The sequence below is a fragment of the Humulus lupulus genome, chromosome 8 (assembly GCF_963169125.1).
Source record: "Humulus lupulus chromosome 8, drHumLupu1.1, whole genome shotgun sequence".
Classification (NCBI taxonomy): domain Eukaryota; kingdom Viridiplantae; phylum Streptophyta; class Magnoliopsida; order Rosales; family Cannabaceae; genus Humulus; species Humulus lupulus.
Genome location: NC_084800.1, coordinates 72,450,148 through 72,469,514, shown reverse-complemented (window position 1 = coordinate 72,469,514; position 19,367 = coordinate 72,450,148). Strand labels below are relative to the sequence as shown.

General features: G+C 48.5%; 1 protein-coding gene across 6 annotated transcripts in view; it reads left to right on the top strand.

Moving 5' to 3' along the window:
* LOC133797783 (uncharacterized) overlaps window positions 1-19,367 on the top strand; it is a 39,474-nt gene that overhangs the window by 12,753 nt on the left and 7,354 nt on the right. For 3 of the 6 annotated variants that reach the window (XM_062235828.1, XM_062235829.1, XM_062235827.1), the window contains one exon: window positions 486-14,608. The exons of 2 other annotated variants lie outside the window; for them this stretch is intronic. In XM_062235828.1, coding sequence (XP_062091812.1) covers window positions 4,703-5,971 — 1,269 coding nt within the window. In that variant the 5' untranslated portion in view covers window positions 486-4,702 and the 3' untranslated portion in view covers window positions 5,972-14,608. One more of the 6 variants, XR_009875696.1, reaches the window with a different exon arrangement.

Here is a 19,367-nt window from a genome sequence, read left to right as displayed (position 1 = left end):
CATCTTTGCATTCAACTTTAATCTTGGCCAAAAAAGTACAAATAAAAGGAACCAAGGCATTCAATAAGCTTTCCATAAGCAACATGACTTGAATTTCATAGCTTTTTTTCCAAGTGCAGTAGGCTAAGAACAGAGTGTACAAATAATAAATCCAGAGCTAGATGGAGAAGACTATATATGCCTCTTTTGATCTATCTGACTATTTGTACAGATTCTAACATGCCTCCCAAACTGTTCTTCACATTTAAAAAGTATGTTATTAGTTTTTCATTTTATATTCTTTTCAGCTAAACAAGGTGCATAATATGAGGCTGCTAACAAAAATACTCACTTGCTGCTTTCAGCAATATAATATATATATATATCTTCTGTGTGGGAGTAGTTTCTCCAAATCCCAACTAATTCTGTTAATGAGTTATTTGGTTCACAACTGTTATAACAACCTCATTAACTTAAGGGTTATTTCTTTCCTTGGCCTATAAAAGGACAACTTGAATCCACTTGTTAGAGCAGAGAAAATTAAGATGAAACGTCAGATTAGAAGAGAGAGCTCAAGTGTGGAAATCAAGGTTCAGTATTGAGAAAGGTTGTGAGAGCTGGGTTTGGGGAACTGTATTGAGAAGCACAACTGTTGGGAAAGTGCTTGCTCAGGGATTGAGAGGAAAACACCTGTGTGATTGAGTGGTTAGAGAGTTTGATCCAAGATTGTTTCAAGAAGCTCCATTGAAGTCTTGTACTCATTTCCCTGATTGAATAAAGAATAGATAGTGGTTTCTAAAACTGGATTAGGTTCAAGATCACATTGATCTTGTTCTGAACCAGAATATATACTTGTGTTGATTTATGCTTTCATATTTTTCGTTTTCTAACTGTTTGATACTTAGTCTTATCGATTTGTGTTCTTAGAATCATCTCTGGTTCACTGAGATTCATCTAAGGTTCTTGAACTGGGAAATTTATCCTCATTTCCAACAAAATCATAGCCAGGTTCTTTGATCAAAACGAGAGAAGAAAGTTCATGATCCTAAAGCTTCCGCATTACAACTGATACAGAACACAAGCTAGAAGATTATGTCAAGCATGGCCAAGTTCGAGCTTGAGAAATTTGATGGTACAAACAATTTCTCATTATGGAGAGAAAGTCTTAAAAGAATTTTGGTACATCAAAAAGTAGCCAAGATTCTTGGAGATCAGAAGTTGTTGGCTGATAAGAAACCTGAAGAAATAGCTAAGATGGAAGAAATGGCCTATTACACTGTTATCCCCATTTCCTGACGTGGGCCCGGGACGACGGTCTAGGCCCATGGACTGGGCTTTCGAATGTGGGTCCGGCCCAAGCCCGCTTGGTACTGGAATATCCAAGGGGCACGACCCTAGTGCGATTCTGGGCCAGGACGGTGTCCGGGATGGTGATCCAGGATAGCTGTCTAGGAGACAAACAGAGCTCAGAATCCCGTTGAAGTATACGTAAAACGGTCTCGGAGTCTGGTAACGGTCCGGGCATGTGGTAAACGAAGAGGGACAAAGGTAAACGAACCCGGATCAGGTCGGCCCCGGTTGGTAAGGAAAAGCATCCGTCACCTTGAAGCCGCCCCACTCCGCGTGGGGGTTGTCCCCATTTTTCACCTGCAGAAAAGGCCACCTCGGGATTGCACGCCGCTGTTTCAGATCTGCACTGCCAAGTACTCTGACTGGTCTTGTCCCCTGAATCTGCCTCGTAACTCGAAGTGCCCAGATCAAAAGCACTGTTTTGTCGGGCGAAATATAGTTCTTGGGCCACCCTATTAGGCCTTAATTAGTCATGAGTCTATGTATGTTTTATCTTTTATATTGGGCTTCCACCAGAGAAGCCAAGAGTATCCATATCTCTGATGGGCCCGGGTAGTACCTGGCCCAGACCCAGTGTTCCCATGAGCCTATAAATACAGGCGATAGAACACTGGGAAAAAGATCTCCCTTCGACATATAGACAGTTACTCTGTCAAAACATAGAGAAAAAATCCATTGTAGAAGATTTTCCAAGCTCTAATACAACTCACTCGTGGACTAAGGCTCATTAACGCCCCAACCACGTAAAAACCTTGTGTTAATCTTCTATATTTCATATCTTTATTCTTAGCTAATATTCATTAGTGTGGTTTCCGAGAATCTCGGTAAACATTTTGGTGCTTTCATTGAGAGCTGAAGAAAGCTAGTGCTAACACCAAGCCTTTACTACAATGGTGAACACGCGACACACAACGTTCGACCCTAGTAATCCGGAGCAGGGCAATGGAGATCCGTTGCCTTCCTAGCATCTTCCTCAAAATCCGCTTGAGAACGCTCCTCCGCAAACTTCTCACCATGACGAGTCACAAGAATATGAGGGTGGGATGGAATACGAAGAGGAGAACGAGGAGGAATATTATGAAGAGGAAAATGAGGGGAGTACCACGATGAAGCTGCAGATCCCAGGTTCCCGAAGGAGAGCCCAACCAGCAGGACTTGGAGGTGACTAGACTGAGGCAGCAAGTCCTATACCAGGAGGCTAAGATCGCTGAGCAAGCGGAGGCGCATCAGCGGATGCAAGAGTCTCTCCAAGCTGTCCGGCAACAAATCCTACAGCTGTCCCAATTCCCGGAGCGCAACCGCTCGCTCCGCAAGACCGAGCCGGGGTCCCCGAAGAAGCAAGGCAGGCCCCTCCCCCAGAGCAGTTTCCTGAGCCAGCCCCAGGAAACCCGGACAGGGAGAAAAGGAAGGCCGGTGGAAAGACCCGAGAAAAGAACACCCCCGTCACAAAAGCTGGGACCCGTTCCCGGCCATTCCCTAGGAAAGAAAAGGTGCGCCCCGTCCCAAGACGAGGCCACCCGATCGATCCGCAGGGGACGCGGCCGCAAAATGCACGACCCCGGCACGCCCCAGGGCGAGGCGAACGGGAAAGGTCTTTGCACCCAAGTGCCTCGGTTAACAAAAACCGTCGGGAGTAGCCGCGCAGCGAGGAGCGACATGCCCTTAGTTCAGGGGACGATACGTCCCAGATAGGCCTACGCGACGGACTGAAAACTCGGAAGGAGCGGGCCCGTAAAGAAAAAATTCTCCCCCGAGGTGGCGACCTTAGGAACAACATCAATGACAGGAGGAACGAAAGAATCCCCCTGGAGGATGACGCAGCAAAGCAGCTCATTGAGCAACTGGCCGCGTTGAAAAAGGTCACGGACCATTTGGTCCGCAAGCAGGAAGGAGTGGATACCGACTCCGATGAGGAAGATAAAGAGCCCTGCGTGAGGCACATCTTGGACGTTGTACTCCCCAAGGGGCTCAAGATGTCGAGCCTCACCGCCTATACTGGAAACACCGACCCCAGGGACCATCTGTCCCGATACAACCGGCTCATGACAGTGACGACGGCAAGTGCCTATGTTTCTTGATCACTCTAGGTGGTCCCACCGAGGAGTGGTGGAAGAGACTTAAGCCGGGATCCATCCAATCTTGGTCCAGACTGCAGTCAGCGTTTCGCAAGCAGTTTGTGGCCGTCATGAGGATGGACATGCAGATCAGCGCCCTCGCAAATATCAAGAAGATCCCCACGGAAACACTGAGGGCCTACATCCAGCGCTTCACTGAAGAAGCCTCCAAAACAAAGGTGGACGACGGACAGCGCCTAGTGGCTTTGCAGTCTGGGATCCGGGCGGGATCCCCCCTTTGGGATGACATGCAGCGGACCAAGGCAGCTACCTTGGAAGAGTTAATCAGGAGGGCCCAAGGATTTATCAATTGGGAAGAGGCCCAGATCCAGGCTTTCAGGTGGCCTCCGGCACCACAGCCCATCGCCCAATCATTCCCAGGGTACGGGGTGCAGTTCCCGGCGCAGTCCTATGTCACGCCCCTGATCGCCTCGGGATCGGCCGTCACGCCCGGAGTCACCTACACCCCTATAGTGTACGATCCTGTCACTTCGGGGTATGCCCCGGCCCAATCCACCCACTTCTCCGGATATGGAGCCGAGCCATCAGGGCACAGCGTTGCCCCTGTCGGGGCCCAACAGTCACAGGCGGGAGTGACAGAAGCAAGCGTGAACCCCTCCCGGGGGAAGCGATCTGGCAAAGGCCAGAACCGGCCCGAGCCGGTCAAGAAGGAAAGAAGGGGCTACGAGCCCCAATACTCGGAATACACCAATCTGATGGACACCAGGGAGAACATCTACCTGGCCACCGAAAGGGCGGTTCACTACCGGAAGCCTAGCCCCATGTTCAAGGGAGGAAGGAATCTGAGGGATACCAGCAAAAGGTGCGCCTATCATAAGGATGTAGGCCACACTACCGAAGAATGTCGGCAGCTCAAGGACGAGATCGAAAATCTCATCAAGTTGGGGCATCTCCACCAGTGGGTCAGGATGCCCGTGGGAGTCCCGGGCCTGTTGGCAGGCCCCGGACAACCCACGGTTCCAGGAGCGCCCAGGGCATACCCGCCTCAGGGAGGGTATGCGCAGGGACCGACGGCGCAGGCCCCTCATGGGGCCCCTGTCTCGCAAGCTCCCAGCTCCAGAATGCCTTACCCATCCGGGGCCGCACCCCCTCGAGTGGATGGGCATATGACCACTATCTTGGGCGAACCTCACCTGGGAGGACCATCCAGGAATGACCAAAAGTGCTACCTGAGCGTACTGGACCATGATCAAGAGGTATGCGCCCTTGTCCAGGCCCCGGCTTAGTGCCCAAAGTTGATGAACCTCCCCATCACATTCACGGAGGACGACGCTCGCAATGTCCACTTCTCGCACCATGACCCGATGGTCATAGATGCGCAAATCGCCAACAAGTTGGTGTCCCACGTGTTGGTGGATGACGGGAGCTCCGTCAACCTTTTGTTCAAGCCCGCCTTCACCGTCATTGGCTTGACCGAAGCGGATGTGGCATCGTGCCCAACCCTGATTTACGGCTTCAATGGAGACGCTCTACTCCCCATGGGGAAGATCCAGTTGCCCGTTACGTTGGGAAGTGAGTTGCAACACTCGTTCAAATTCTGCACCTTTGTAGTGGTGGATTGCCCCACCGCTTACAACGTCATTTTCGGCCGGCCCGCTCTTGTAGAATTCGGGGCCATCACCTCCATCCGTCATCTTTGTATGAAGTTCCCTTGCGACAACGGAGGGGTGGGCACCGTCCGGGGAGATCAGAAGAGTGCCCGAAAGTGCTACCACGTGTCAGCCCGGTCGATATATATGGTCCGGGACGAGCCCGTTGAAGATTTCATCGACCTGCTTCCTCCCCCACCTACTGAGAGGGTGGTCCAGGAAGAAGATGACCTGGACCCGAGGATAGGGGATGACCGCGCCCTAGAGCCAATGGACGAGATAGATGAGGTATGTATCAGTGACACCGATCCAACCCGGATCATCCAAGTCAGAAAAAGTCTGCCGGCGGATGTTCGGGCCGCCATCATCGCCCAAGTTAAGGAAAACCAGGATATCCTGGCCTGGTCTCACTCAAACATGACGGGGATCGACCGCAACATCATCTGGCACGCGTTAAGTATTGACCCAAACGCGACCCCAGTCCGCCAGAAACGCAAGCCTTTGGGGACGGAGAGGGCCGAGGCCCTTAAGCTGGAAGTTGAGAAGTTGTCTTCTATCAACTTCATACGCGAGGATGTGTACCCCATTTGGTTGGCCAATCCCGTCTTGGTGCCGAAACCAAACGGGACATGGAGAATGTGCATCGACTTCACAGATCTCAACAAAGCCTGTCCGAAGGACTGTTTCCCGCTGCCCCGGATTGACCAAATGGTGGATGCTACGTCCGGGTACGAGATCTTAAGCTTCAAGGATGCTTACTCCGGCTACAATCAGATCTCTATGCATGTGGCAGATCAAGAGCACACCAGTTTCCAGACCGATAAGGGGATATACTGCTACATAGTCATGCCCTTCGGACTGAAAAACGTGGGGCAACCTATCAAAGGCTTGTCAATCGGATGTTTCGGGCCCGGCTAGGGCGAAACATGGAAGTCTACATCGACGACATGATGGTCAAGTCCAAGACTTCCGGGAAGCATGTGGACAACCTAGCTGAAGCTTTCGCAGTCATTCGGAAGTACGGGATGAAGCTGAATCCCAATAAGTGCACTTTTGGTGTGGCCTCCGGGAAGTTCCTGGGCTTCATAGTGAGCTTCCGGGGAATAGAGGCCAGTCCATATAAGATCAAGGCACTGATCGATATGCCTTCTCCCCGAAAGCATAAGGACGTGCAAAGCCTGACGGGGCGGATAGCCGCCTTAAGCCGTTTCGTTTCCAAAGCCACGGACAAGTGCATCCCGTACTTCAACGTCCTTTAGGGAAGCCAGCGTTTCGAATGGTCAGTTGAGTGCGAAGAAGCCTTTTGTAAACTGAAAGAACATCTGGCCCAAGCTCCGATCCTGGCGAAACTGATAGATGGGGAACCTCTGTACCTCTATCTGGCAGTGACAGAGCACGCGATCAGCGCATTGCTGGTACGGGAAGAGGAGAGGACGCAGCTCCCGGTGTATTATGTAAGTAAGCGATTGTTGGACGCTGAGTCTCGGTATCCATTGATTGAGAAGCTGACCTTTTGCCTGCTAATGGCATCCCGGAAGCTCCGGCCTTACTTCCAGGCCCACGCCATAAAGGTCCTGACTAACCACCCCCTGGGGCAAGTGTTACAGAAGCCCGAGTCATCGGGAAGACTCCTGAAGTGGGCCATGGAGCTAAGTCAGTTCGATATATCCTACGTCCCTAGAGTGTCCATCAAAGGGTAAGCCCTGGCCGATTTCATCGTTGAATGTTCCGGGGTATCTCAGGAAGACAATGATCCCGAGGTCATCGAGGCACCCGTATGGAAGGTCTTCATGGACGGGGCCTCGAATGAGAACGGGGCCGAGGCCGGGATCATCTTGGTGTCACCGCAGGGACACCAGTTACAAAATGCTCTTCGTTTCCAGTTCAAGGCATCGAATAACGAAGCGGAGCATGAAGTTGTCCTAGCCGGGTTGCGTTTGGCCCGGGAGGTAGGGGCAGCGAACTTGGAAATCTACAGCGATTCCCAGCTGGTTGTCAGGAAAATCTCGGGGGAATATCAAACTAAAGGAGAGAGAATGGCGGCTTATGTGACCCAGACGAGAGAGATGCTGCAGGCGTTCACAAGGCACTCCATTCGCCAGATCCCCAGAGAGCAAAATGTCTTTGTGGACACACTAGCAAAGCTGGCCACCGACACCGAAGCGAAACTGGCTGGGCTAGTCCCCGTCAACCACCTCCCCATCCCAAGCATCAGGGCCCCCGCGGTCCACACCGTCGATCACTCCACATCATGGATGGGACCGCTTATCTGCTACCTGACAGCCGGGGAGGTACCAGCCAACAGGGCCGCAGCCAGGAAGCTTCAGTACCAAGTCCACCGGTACATCATGATGGACGGAAAACTCTATCGCCGGGGGTTGTCCATGCCTTACCTCAGGTGTGTGTCCGGGACGTAACTAAGCGCCATCATGCATGAAGTGCACGAAGGCTTCTGCAGAGATCATACAGCCAGGCCCAGTCTGTCCAAGAATATCCTGCGCCAAGGATACTTCTGGGCGACCATGAAGAAAGATTGTATTGATTACGTTCGCAAATGCGAACAGTGCCAGAGGTACGAAAAGGTTTCGCGGGCCCCCCAATAGAAATAACCTTGATGACTAGCCCCTGGCCCTTCGCGGTGTGGAGGATCGATCTGGTGGGATCGCTCCCAACCGGGAAGGGAGGGGTGAAGTATGCCATCGTGGCCATGGACTACTACACCAAGTGGGTTTAGGCGGAGCCCATGAACACAGTCACTTCCAAGAAGGCATTGGATTTCGTCATCAACAACATAGTGTGTCGTTACGGCCTCCCTTACAAAATTGTATCTGACAACGGGAAGCAGTTCGACAGCGCCCACTTCACGGATTTTTGCGAGAGACACGACATCGTCAAGAGCTTCTCCGCGGTTGCCAGGCCCCAGGAAAACGGGTAGGCAGAAGTCGTGAACAAAATCTTAAAAGGGATGCTAAAGAAAAAGCTCCAGGCCTGCAAGAGCAAATGGCCCGAGGAACTGCCCCGCATACTGTGGGCTTACCGGACGACCGAGAGGACATCGACCGGCCACACTCCTTACTCCATGGTCTATGGATATGAAGCCGTCATCCCCATCGAGATGACCATCCCGTCTCATCGAAGAGACACGTACGACCCCGCCCAGAACCACGCCTTACTCCAAGAATCACTAGATCTCAACAAGGAGATCCGGGAGGAGTCGCAGGTGCAGCTGAAGATGTACCAAGGCAAGATCGCACGACACTTCAACTCGAAAGTCAAGAGCCGAAAATTTAGAACCGACGACTTAGTCTTGCGAAGAGTCTTCTCTACCACTTGAGATCCAGGAGTGAGGGTTCTAGGCCCAAATTGGGAGGGGTCGTACGAGATCCAGCACGAAGTGTGCCCCGAGACATACCGCTTAAAGCAGCTCAATGGCTCGGAAGTCCCGCGAGCCTGGAATGCGGAACATCTCCGTAAATACTATCAATAGTCGGGAAAGTGTGTTCCAATTTAGTATTTTCATTGTAAACGATGTACGGCTCAGGGAGACCCATTTTTAATAATAAACATGGCGTGTACAAAATGTCATAAAGAAATATTGTAAAACAATGAGAATCTTTCCCAAGTGACCACAAACCAGTCTTCGCTCACTTGCGGGGCGTATCCCGGGTATAAGCGAATACCCGGCGGGGCGCAAGCTCAGGCTAATCCCGGTTCGGACCAACGAGGTCCAGGTGCTACAAACCCCGTGGGACCGAGCCTAAGGCCGGTCCCACCCCAGAAGAACGATGTCCGAGGTATAAAGTTAAGAGGACCGAGCCTAAGGCCGGTCCCACCCCGGACGAACGATGTCCAGGGTATAAAGTTAAGAGGACCAAGCCTACGGGCCGGTCCCGCCCCAGACGAACGATCTCCGGGGGTATAAAGTTAAGAGGACCGAGCCTAAGGCCGGTCCCCCCCTCCCCCCCCCCCCCCCGGATTAACGATGTCCGGGGGTATGAAATTAAAAAGGACCGAGCCCAAGGCCGGTCCCGCCCCGGACGAACGATGTCCGGGGGTGTAAATTAAATAGGACCAAGCCCAACGCGGGTCCCACCTCGGACGAGCGATGTCCGGAGGTATACAATAGAAAGGACCGAGCCCAAGGCTCGTCCCGCTCCGGACGAGTGATGTCTGGGAGAGAGAAGCATCCGGTATGCCCCAAGGAAAAGCTGTGGCCTACAACTGATAAAGGGAGAACAAGGTTCCAAAATAAACTCAGCCCCGTTGGCCCTGGCCGTTGGAGCCGGGATTAGAAATTTGGCGGTTAGGTCTGAAAACTCGACAAGCTAGTTAGTTGGTCTAGTCCAGGCCGTTGGAATCGGGATCAAACCCTTAGAATCAATTAGGCGCGGCAATAAAATGAAATTTCTACTCGGAATAACAAAAAGAAATATATATATATATAAACCGGAGAAAATAACAGTGTTTTGGACGCGTACGCGTCCGAACAAGTTACAAAATTACAAAGAAAAAATAGACAAGGCGAGGATCCGGGCCTAGGCTTCATCCGCCAGGAGGTCCGCGTCTTCCTTCTTCTTGGCCTCGAACTCGACCCGCTTTGATTCCGGATTGGGGAAGACCAGGAGGTTCATACTCTTGTCCTTGCACCAAGCCATGTAAATGGCCTCCTCGAAGGTGACCTCCAGCATGCCCTCTGCGTCCTCCTTCTCGCGGCGGGATGCTTCATGCACTGCCTTCTCCTCGAGAAGAGAATCGCCCAGTTTGCAGACCCGGGCCTTCAAGTTCTAGATCTCCTCCTTGTCCTGGACGGACTAAGCCGCGGCCGCCTCCAGAAGTGTTGCCTTCTCATCGGCCTCTTTTTCCTTCCGGGACAAAGCCTCTTCTAGTCCGGCCTTGATGCGGTCGAAATCCTCGCGATTCGCCTGGGCCTGGGCCGTCCCCCTGGCAAAGGCCTCCTTGGCAGCCTCCCTCTGATTCGCGGCCGCCTCCAGCTCTAGCTTGGCCATCTCCATCTTCATGGCCAGCTCGGCCACCAGATCGGCACTCCGATGGGACAGCAGGTCAACATGGAGCAAAGAAAAGTTAGGAGAAATCCTTATTAACAAGTAAGAAGGGGGAAGAAAAAGACGAGTAAAACTTACTGCGGTGGCCTGATGACGGAGAGCCTAGGAAATGAATAGCACGTCTGGGTTGGCTATCGTGGCGTACTTCTTGAGTTGGAGGTTGGACATGGTGTTCCCCACCTAGTTCAACAGGTCCGCCGCCAAGGGGGTCGTGTCCTGCCCAAGCTTAAGGCGAAAGCCTGTTTCAGCGGCTGGCCGATCCACGATCGGCTGAGGGGCGCTGAACGTCGCCGGACGCTCCGCAAATTCTACTTGACGGCGGATGGTCAGGGCCCTGTATGTTTCGTCCCTCCAGTCTCGACCGTTTTCCCAAGTCAGGTTGATCAGCGGGACTGCTCATCTCGCATAACTGCCTCCCCATCCTCGAGAAGAGTCGGGTGTATGAGAAGAACTGGCGGGGCAGGGATCTCTTTCGCGGCGAGCCGACTCTCGCCGTGCGACTCGTCGGCCGAGCCAGCCAGCCTCTTCCCGATGTTGGCCTCTTCAGCGCCGGCATCCAGCCCCTTTTTCCCAGAGTTTTGGCTGCCCGCTACACACCCCGCCTCCAGGTCTATCACCGGGTGTTGGGGGGGGGGGGGCGAAGACTGCAGCCGGCTCCATGGCTTGAATGGGGATTGCGGCAAAGGCTCCCCCACCGGGACGAAGCTCCATCCCAAACGCATCCTTCTTGAGACTGGGTTCCGAGCCCTTCTCCTCGTTGGCTTTCCTGGAAGCTTTCCTAGCCGCCCTGTCCTTGAGGAGCTGCCTCATTTCGCTAGCGGGAGTAGACATGTCGGAGTCTCCTGCAAAAGCACAGAAAAGGGAATTAGTATGACAAACCAGACAAAAGAAAAAGAAAAATAAATATCATCAAAACTAATAATGACCCGGGACAAACCCTCATCTATGCCCCGGGCGCGACTCAACTCTTCTAAAGCGAAGGAATGGACTCGGTCCCCCATATCGTCCGGGTTCAGGAAATTCTCGTACTGAAGGAACCTGGATAAAAACATAAGGACCTCCGAACCTACGGGGACGGGAGTCAAAGGTCTCATCTCCCCATCAGCCCCGAACGCGGGGCCTCGGAGTACTAGCCTATCCCTAGCTAAGTCCCCAACTTGGGGAGCACAAGTCAAGATTAAAGGGGAGTTACCTCGCCCCGATACGCTAGCCCCGGGAGTCCCCGTGTTCGGTAGGGCGTCCTGGAAGAGCTCCTCCAGCTCCTCCGAAGAGGCTGGCTTCGTCTAGGCCTGGTCCTTCTTTCGCTGGGCCGCGTCAGCTCGCGCCGCCTTCTCCACTTCTGCGATGTGGTCCAAGGCCAGTTGTTCCTGGACGGCGACGTTCTTCTCGCAGGCGATGCCCCGAAGGTTCGGGATGACGATGGTTTGGTTGGCCGTCAGCATCCCGACCACTCGGAGGTTGTCCGTGTTAACGTAGCCACCTACGTCCAGGTCATTCGCGCTCAGCCCGGAGTAAAACTTCCTCCATTCCATGATGAACTTGGTGAGGGGAGTTTGAGTGAAAGGTCCTGCCACCCGGAAGAACATGATGAGAAATGGAGAAAAAGAGAATAAAAACAAAGAGAAAAAGGATCGGGGAAGCACTTACCCACTCGCTGGAAGTCCAGCAGCAGTGTAGGGTTCTTCTCCACGAGGAACCCGGACGTCATAAACCAATAATGACGGACGTCCGGGGGATGCTTCCAGGAGATGGTGGGAGCGGGGTAGCTACCTCGTGGCTTCATTCTATAGAAGCCATCCAAGGTCTTGTCCTTGACGTTGATCTGCGGCTCCATCTTGTAGAAATACAAGATTTCCGCAGGGGTCGGTTCCGTGATCTCCTGCGCGATGCAGAACACTCGCCATCCCGCGAGTAGTCAGTACGCTTACGGCAGGAGTTGGAACGGCGCGATTCCCACATACGTCAGGAACCGCACGAAATAGTCGTGAAGCGGGAGCGTGGCTCCCACGCTGATGTGGCCGGCGCTCCAGGCCCCGAACCCTTCTACAAACGTGTGCGCCCGCTCCTCGATCCTGGCCATGCGGTTGTGGAAAAGTCCAGGAGTGGATTCGATACCCAAACGCTTCTCCAGGAGGTACATCATCCGGTAATTTCGGAACAGGTTGGGCACGACGTCCATTTCCCACATGTTGCCCGTAGGTATCCGAGACCCAGGGATGACGACAGGGGCCCTATTGACTTCTTCCTCGGAGTGGAGTGTGACGCCCGTTGTCATAGTTGATGATCTAGGAGCAAAGAAAGAAAGCGAAGCAGTCAGTACCTAAACCCAAGAAATTCGGTTAGGGTACGGGGGTCTCCTAAGGACTGCTTGGAGCCCCTTCGGATCGGGTCCGGGATCGCCAAGGAACCACGAGACCCTGATCGGGAACAAAAAAAGAGCTACTAAGGCTCCGCCATCTGTCCGGGAAGCATCCAGATACGGAGCAACCCGAGCCAGGCGGCCTTCCTAACAGCTCCTAAACGTAATCAGATTCTAGCAGCCTAAACATGCGAATTAAAAGAAAAGCCTAAGTTCATATATTCATCAAGAATGTCATAAGGACTTACTGTGAGTTGTTGGCCGTAGAAGATGGTGGTTGTCTGACGGTAAGAATGGCAAAACTTCGTTCTTGAAATGGTGAAGCCGGTTCAGCAATTCGTCGATAGGACAGACGCAGGACGAGTTCTCAGGCGGATGGGCAGACGCTGGGGCCGTAGGGAATAGGTGACGGCATAGAGTTAGCAGACGATAGTGGATGTCGCCGGCGATATCGGACATGCAAATCTTGGGCAAAGCTGATCAATTCTATTGTCAAATGAGCGTCTGTGGGGTATTTATAAAGGCCCAAATCCTGGCCTCTGATCCAACGGACAAGTGTCTCCCCATCGGACGGTCCAGAATCGTGCAGGGGCATTTATAAGCCCTCTCGGGCTGGATCCTCGCCATCTCAGATCTAACGGCCCAGGAGGGGCGAATGCCAAAGGTCACCCCATCCTACGGTCCACCTCAACCCAGAAGTATTAATGATGGACCCCCGTGTGGATGGGACGCTTCGAGATCTGTGCTGACACACTAGCCTAGGCCTAGCGACCCTTGAGATGGCTAGGCGACCTTTCAAGGTCGAGACCCATCCATGCAGCAGTCACCTGGGGACATGTGTACCCCTGTCACGAAATGGGACAAAAGTAAACGTACCCAGACATTGGTAAATGGTCCGGGCCCAGCATACGGCCAACGTCACTGCCCTCTATCACGGACCCACGATTCCAATCGAGAACTGGGAAGGCAACCGTGGATCGTCCGGGAGCAAGGCAGGCCTCCACCTAGCGGCCCCAGGCAAAGGCTGGGGGTAAATGTTATCCCCATTTCCTGACGTGGGCCCGAGGCGGCGATCTAGGCCCATGGACTGGGCTTTCGAATGTGGGCCTGGCCCAAGCCCGCTTGGTACCGGAATATCCAAGGGGCATGGCCCTAGTGAGATTTTGGGCCCGGATGGTGTCCGAGATGGTGATCCAGGATAGCTGTCCGGGAGACAAACAGAGCTCAGAATCCCATTGAAGTATATGTAAAACGGTCCCGGAGTTTGGCAACAGTCCGGGCCTGTGTAAACGAAGAGGGACAAAGGAATACGAACCCGGATCAGGTCGCCCCCAGTTGGTAAGGAAAAGCATCCGTGACCCTGAAGTCGCCCCACTCCGCGTGGGGGTTGTCCCCACTTTTCACCTGCTGAAAAGGCCACCTCGGGATTGCACGCCGCTGTTTCAGATCTGCACTGCCAAGTACTCTGACTAGTCTTGTCCCCTGAATCTGCTTCGTAACTCGAAGTGCCCAGATCAAAAGCACCGTTTTGTCGGGCGGAATATAGTTCTTGGGCCACCCTATTGGGCCTTAATTAGTCATGAATCTATGTATGTTCTATCTTTTACATTGGGCTTCCACCAGAGAAGCCAAGAGTATCCATATCTCTGATGGGCCCGGGTAGTACCCGGCCCAGACCCAGTGTTCCCATGAGCCTATAAATACAGGCGATAGAACACTGGGAAAAAGATCTCCCTTCGACATATAGACAGTTACTCTATCAAAACATAGAGAGAAACTCCATTGTAGAAGACTTTCCAAGCTCTAATACAACTGACTCGTGGACTAAGGATCATTAACGCCCCAACCACGTAAAAACCTTGTGTTAATCTTCTATATTTCATATCTTTATTCTTAGCTAATATTCATTAGTGTGGTTTCCGAAAATCTCGGTAAACATACACCATAATCATGTACCTATCAAATGGAGTATGAAGGAAATTGACTTCAGAGACTACGGCAAAGGGATTATGGGATAAGATGAAATTTTTTTATTTAAAGCCTTCTGTTTCTAACAAAATTAATTTACTTGAAAGACTTTATGGTTTTAGAATGAATCCTGTTATGTCTTTAGATGAAAACATTAACAAATTTAATGAAATCATTGTAGGTTTGGCAAATATCGAGCACAAGGTGGATGAGGAAAGCCAAGCAATAATCTTGTTGCGCTCATTACCAATGGTGTACCAAGAAGTGAAAGCTGCAATAAAGTATGGAAGAGATATCATTTCACTAGATGGAGTTCTCTTGGAGCATTGAAGTCCAAAGACTTTGAACTTCAGTTGGAGAAAGAATCCAAGAAGGATGAAGCTTACTTTGTTCGTGGAAGATCAACAAAGAGAAGCTCTTCAAGAAGCCATACACCATTTCACTCACGTTCTAAATCAAGAGGAAAGGATTCAAGAACATGTTATCATTGTGGAAAAACTGGACATATCAGGAGATTTTGCAATCTGTTAAGAAATCAACAAGGGTCCAGATCAAACCAGGGCCAGAGAAGACCCATCTACAATCAATTTCATAATGACAACAAACACCAGCAAAGAATGAAGTCTCAGAATGATTCTACAACTGTGGCAGAAATCAAAGATGACTGCTCATCAGAAGGAGAATTTTTCTCAATATTTGAGAAATCAGATATCAAAGAGTGGATCCTTGATTTAGGATGCACTTACCATATGTGTCCTAACTTAGATTAATTTTTTTATTATAAAGAAACTGATGGTGGTAGAGTACTAATGGGGAATGATGTTTCTTACAGGGTAATTGGTCTAGGAAAGGTGGCAATTCGACAGTTCAATGGAGAGGTGAAAGTGTTCAACAATGTGAGTCACATACCCGAACTGAGAAGGAATTTAATATCCTTGGGAGCTCTTGAAGAAGAAGGATATGGCTACAAATCTTTGAATGGGAACCTAAAGATCACAAAAGGATCTTTACTGATCATGAGAGGAAAGAGAGTCAATGGACGGTATGTGCTAGAAGGAGAAAACATAGCCATTGCTGAAACATCTGTTGTTAAGACTCAGGAAATTGAGATGCATTTGTGGCACCAACGGATGGGACATATTAGTGAGTAGGGGCTGAGAGAGCTTCACAAACAAGGAAGCATAGACAAGTTGAAGACTTGTGCATTACCTTTCTATGAAGCATGTGTATTTGGAAAGCAGCATAAAATTAAATTCACTGCAGCAAAGCACAATACCAAATGAGTCTTGGAGTACATTCACTCGGATTTATGGGGCCTAGCAAAATATCAACACACTTAGGTAAGCATTACTTTCTATCTATAGTAGATGATTATTCTAGATGTGTTTGGGTATATTTACTTAGGATTAAAGATGAATGTCTAGAAGAATTTAAAGTATGAAAAAATCAGGTGGAAAATCAAACAAACTCTATAATTAAGACTCTTAGAACCGATAATGGATTAGAATTTATAAACCATGAGTTTGACATGTTGTGCAATGATTATGGTATCACTAGACATAGGACAATAGTTATTACTCCAGAACATAATGGAGTTGCTGAGAGGATGAATTGTACTCTGCTGAATAAGGTTAGGTGTATGCTAGTAAGTTCAGAGTTGTCTAGATCTTATTAGGGAGAAGCACTTGCTACTGCATGAGTCCTGACAGATCTATAGATTTGAAAACTCCATATGAAATGTGGTATGGAAAAGCCCCAAGCTTGAAACATTTGAGAGTTTTTGGTTGTGCAACATATGCACACCAGTCCAATGATAAACTAGGCACTAGATCTATCAAGGGAATTTTTCTTGGTTACCCTATAGGAACTAAAGGTTATAGACTTTGTGTTAATCAAAATGGTAAGCCTAAAATGATAATTTCAAGCAATGTTATCTTTAATGAGCATGATTTTCCTCACTTGAAAGCCGAGATTGGTAGTGTTTCAAATGATGCAGGTGGAACAAGTAAAAAGAACATGGCTGAGTTTGAAGTTAAGCTGAGAAACTTTGAAGGAAATACTCAAGCTACTGCTAATATGAATGATCGAAGTGAATCTGAAACTAAGCTAGAAGCTACAGAACAACAACCTGATCTATCTGGGTATCAACTGGCAAGAGATCGAGATAGAAAAGTTATATAACCTCCAGCAAGATATGCTGAAGCTGACTTGGTGGCTTATGCACTTACATCAGTGCAGCAAACTGACACACCAGAACCCCATAATGTTGAAGAGGCTCTTTCAGGGAAGAACAAGACTAAATGGAGTCAAGCAATGAAGGAAGAAATAGATTCATTGAACAAAAACAGAACATGAGATTTAGTTGCAAAACCAAAAGGTCAGAAAGTGATTTTATGTAAATAGATTTTCAAGGTGAAGGAAGGTCTAAGTAAAGATGAGCCTTTGAGGTTCAAAGCAAGTCTCGTCGCAAAAGGGTTTAAATAAGTGGAAGGAATAGATTACAATGAAGTGTTCTCACCTGTAGTAAAGTATAAGACTAAGATTGATGCTATCTCTTGTGGCACAACAAAATTTGGAAGTAGAACAACTTGATGTTAAGACTACCTTCTTAAATGGTTTTATAGAGGAGGACATTTATATGCATCAACCACCTGGTTTTCAGATGGAATCAAGCAACAGAGAGATGGTGTGCAAGCTTAGAAGGTCACTATATGGACTCAAATAGTCACCACGACAATGGAATAAGAGATTCGACACCTATGTTCAAGACATTGGATTTGTTAGATCAAAGTTTGATCATTGTCTGTACTACAAAAATCTTGAGCAATCTACATCAGTTTTTCTCTTACTATATGTAGATGATATGCTCATTATGGGGAAGGACAAGACAGTGATAAAAGGCATCAAAGACAAGCTGAAAGATGAATTTGAAATGAAGGAGCTTGGTCAAGTCCAAAATATACTTGGGATAGAAGTGACAAGGAACAGAAAAGATGGGATTCTGAATCTTAAACAAGCAAGTTATATTCAGAGGGTACTTCAGAGATTCAACATGCAGGATTCAAAGAGTGTTCCAGTACCTCTAGGAGGACAATTTGTACTTTCAAAATATCAAAGTTCAAAGACTATCGAAGAGACAAAGGAAATGGCAAAAGTCTCGTATGCTATGGCACTAGGGTGTTTAATGTACACCATGGTCAGCATTAGACCATACATAGCACATGCTCTAAGCATTCTTAGCAGGTTTATGTCCAACCCCGGATTAGAGCATTGGAATGCTCTTAAGTGGCTACTTAGATATCTAAAGGGAACTACTAAGATGGGACTGAGATACAAGCAGATGGATCAAAAAGTTACACTTGAAGGTTTTGTAGATGCAGACTATGCATCAAGTAAGGATACAAGGAGGCCAACTAGTTCATATGTATTCACAACAAATGGATATTGCATATGTTGGAAGTCCCAACTACAGTCACTGGTGTCACTATCAACAACTAAAGATGAGTTCATGGCCACCACTGAAGCATTCAAAGAGGCAATATGGTTACAAAGAATGCTACAAGAGCTGAAGATGATGAAAGGTAAAGCTAAGATATACTCAGATAGTCAATCTTCAATTCACCTCTGTAAAAATCCAGTATACCATGAAAAGAGCAAACACATTGACATTCGTTTGTTTTGGATAAGAGAAAAGATAGAGGAAGATGTGATATCATTGGACAAGATTGGTACTAAGGATAATCCAGCTGATATAGGAACTAAGGTGCTACCTGTGAACAAGTTTAAGCATTGCTTAAACTTGCTCAACCTTGGTAACTAATGTTGGAACTCTAGGATCACTATCTCTACAAGTGGAATTCTATTACTACACTTAGGTTGTGATTTGAAGAATCTAGGTGGAATTTGTGGGAGTAGTTTCTCCAAATCCCAACTAATTCTGTTAATGGGTTGTTTGGTTCACAACTTTCATAACAACCTCATTAACTTAAGGGTTATTTCTTTCATTGGTCTATAAAAGGACAACTTGAATCTACGTGTTAGAGCAGAGAAAATTCAGATGAAACAACAAAAACATTAGATTAGAAGAGAGAGCTCAAGTGTGGAAATCAAGATTGAGTATTGAGAAAGGTTGTGAGAGCAGGGTTTGGGGAACTGTATTGAGAAGCACAACTGTTGGGAAAGTTCTTTCTTAGGGATTGAGAGGAAAACACCTGTGTGATTGAGTGTTTAGAGAGTTTGAACCAAGATTGTTCCAAGAAGCTCCATTGAAGTCTTATACTCATTTCGCTGATTGAATAAAGAATAGATAGTGGTTCCTAAAACTGGATTAGGTTCAAGATCACATTGATCTTGTTCTGAACCAATATATATACTTGTGTTGATTTATGCTTTCATATTTTTCGTTTTCTAATTGTTTGATAATTAGTCTTATCGATTTGTGTTCTTAGAATCATCTTTGGTTCACTGAGATTCATCTAAGGTTCTTGAACTGGGAAATTTATCCTCATTTCCAACATTCTGAAATATATATATATTATCTCAAACTGAAAAAAAAAAAAAAAAGAGATTGTACATCAAAATGTAAAGGAAAAAAACAAATATATACCTATAGGTGGGAGAATATTGTCCACAAAAATAAAGATTTCCTTTTCTACACTTAGTTTATGTAACGCCCTAAACTCCAGGGATCGTTACGGTGTGCATTTTGAACAGTGCTAAACTCGCTAATAGAGTCATTTGGCCATAATCGTGTAACTAAGTCTGATTAACGATTTATGGTTAAAATTTTTGGTTAAGATACAACGTTTTACTAAAACGTTTACTGTATACGTTGGGATCCCAAAAATATAATTTAAAGGTTAATTACAAAATAATATTTACAATCAGCCGACCTAAGGGACAAAATAGGGTTTAACCCTAGTTC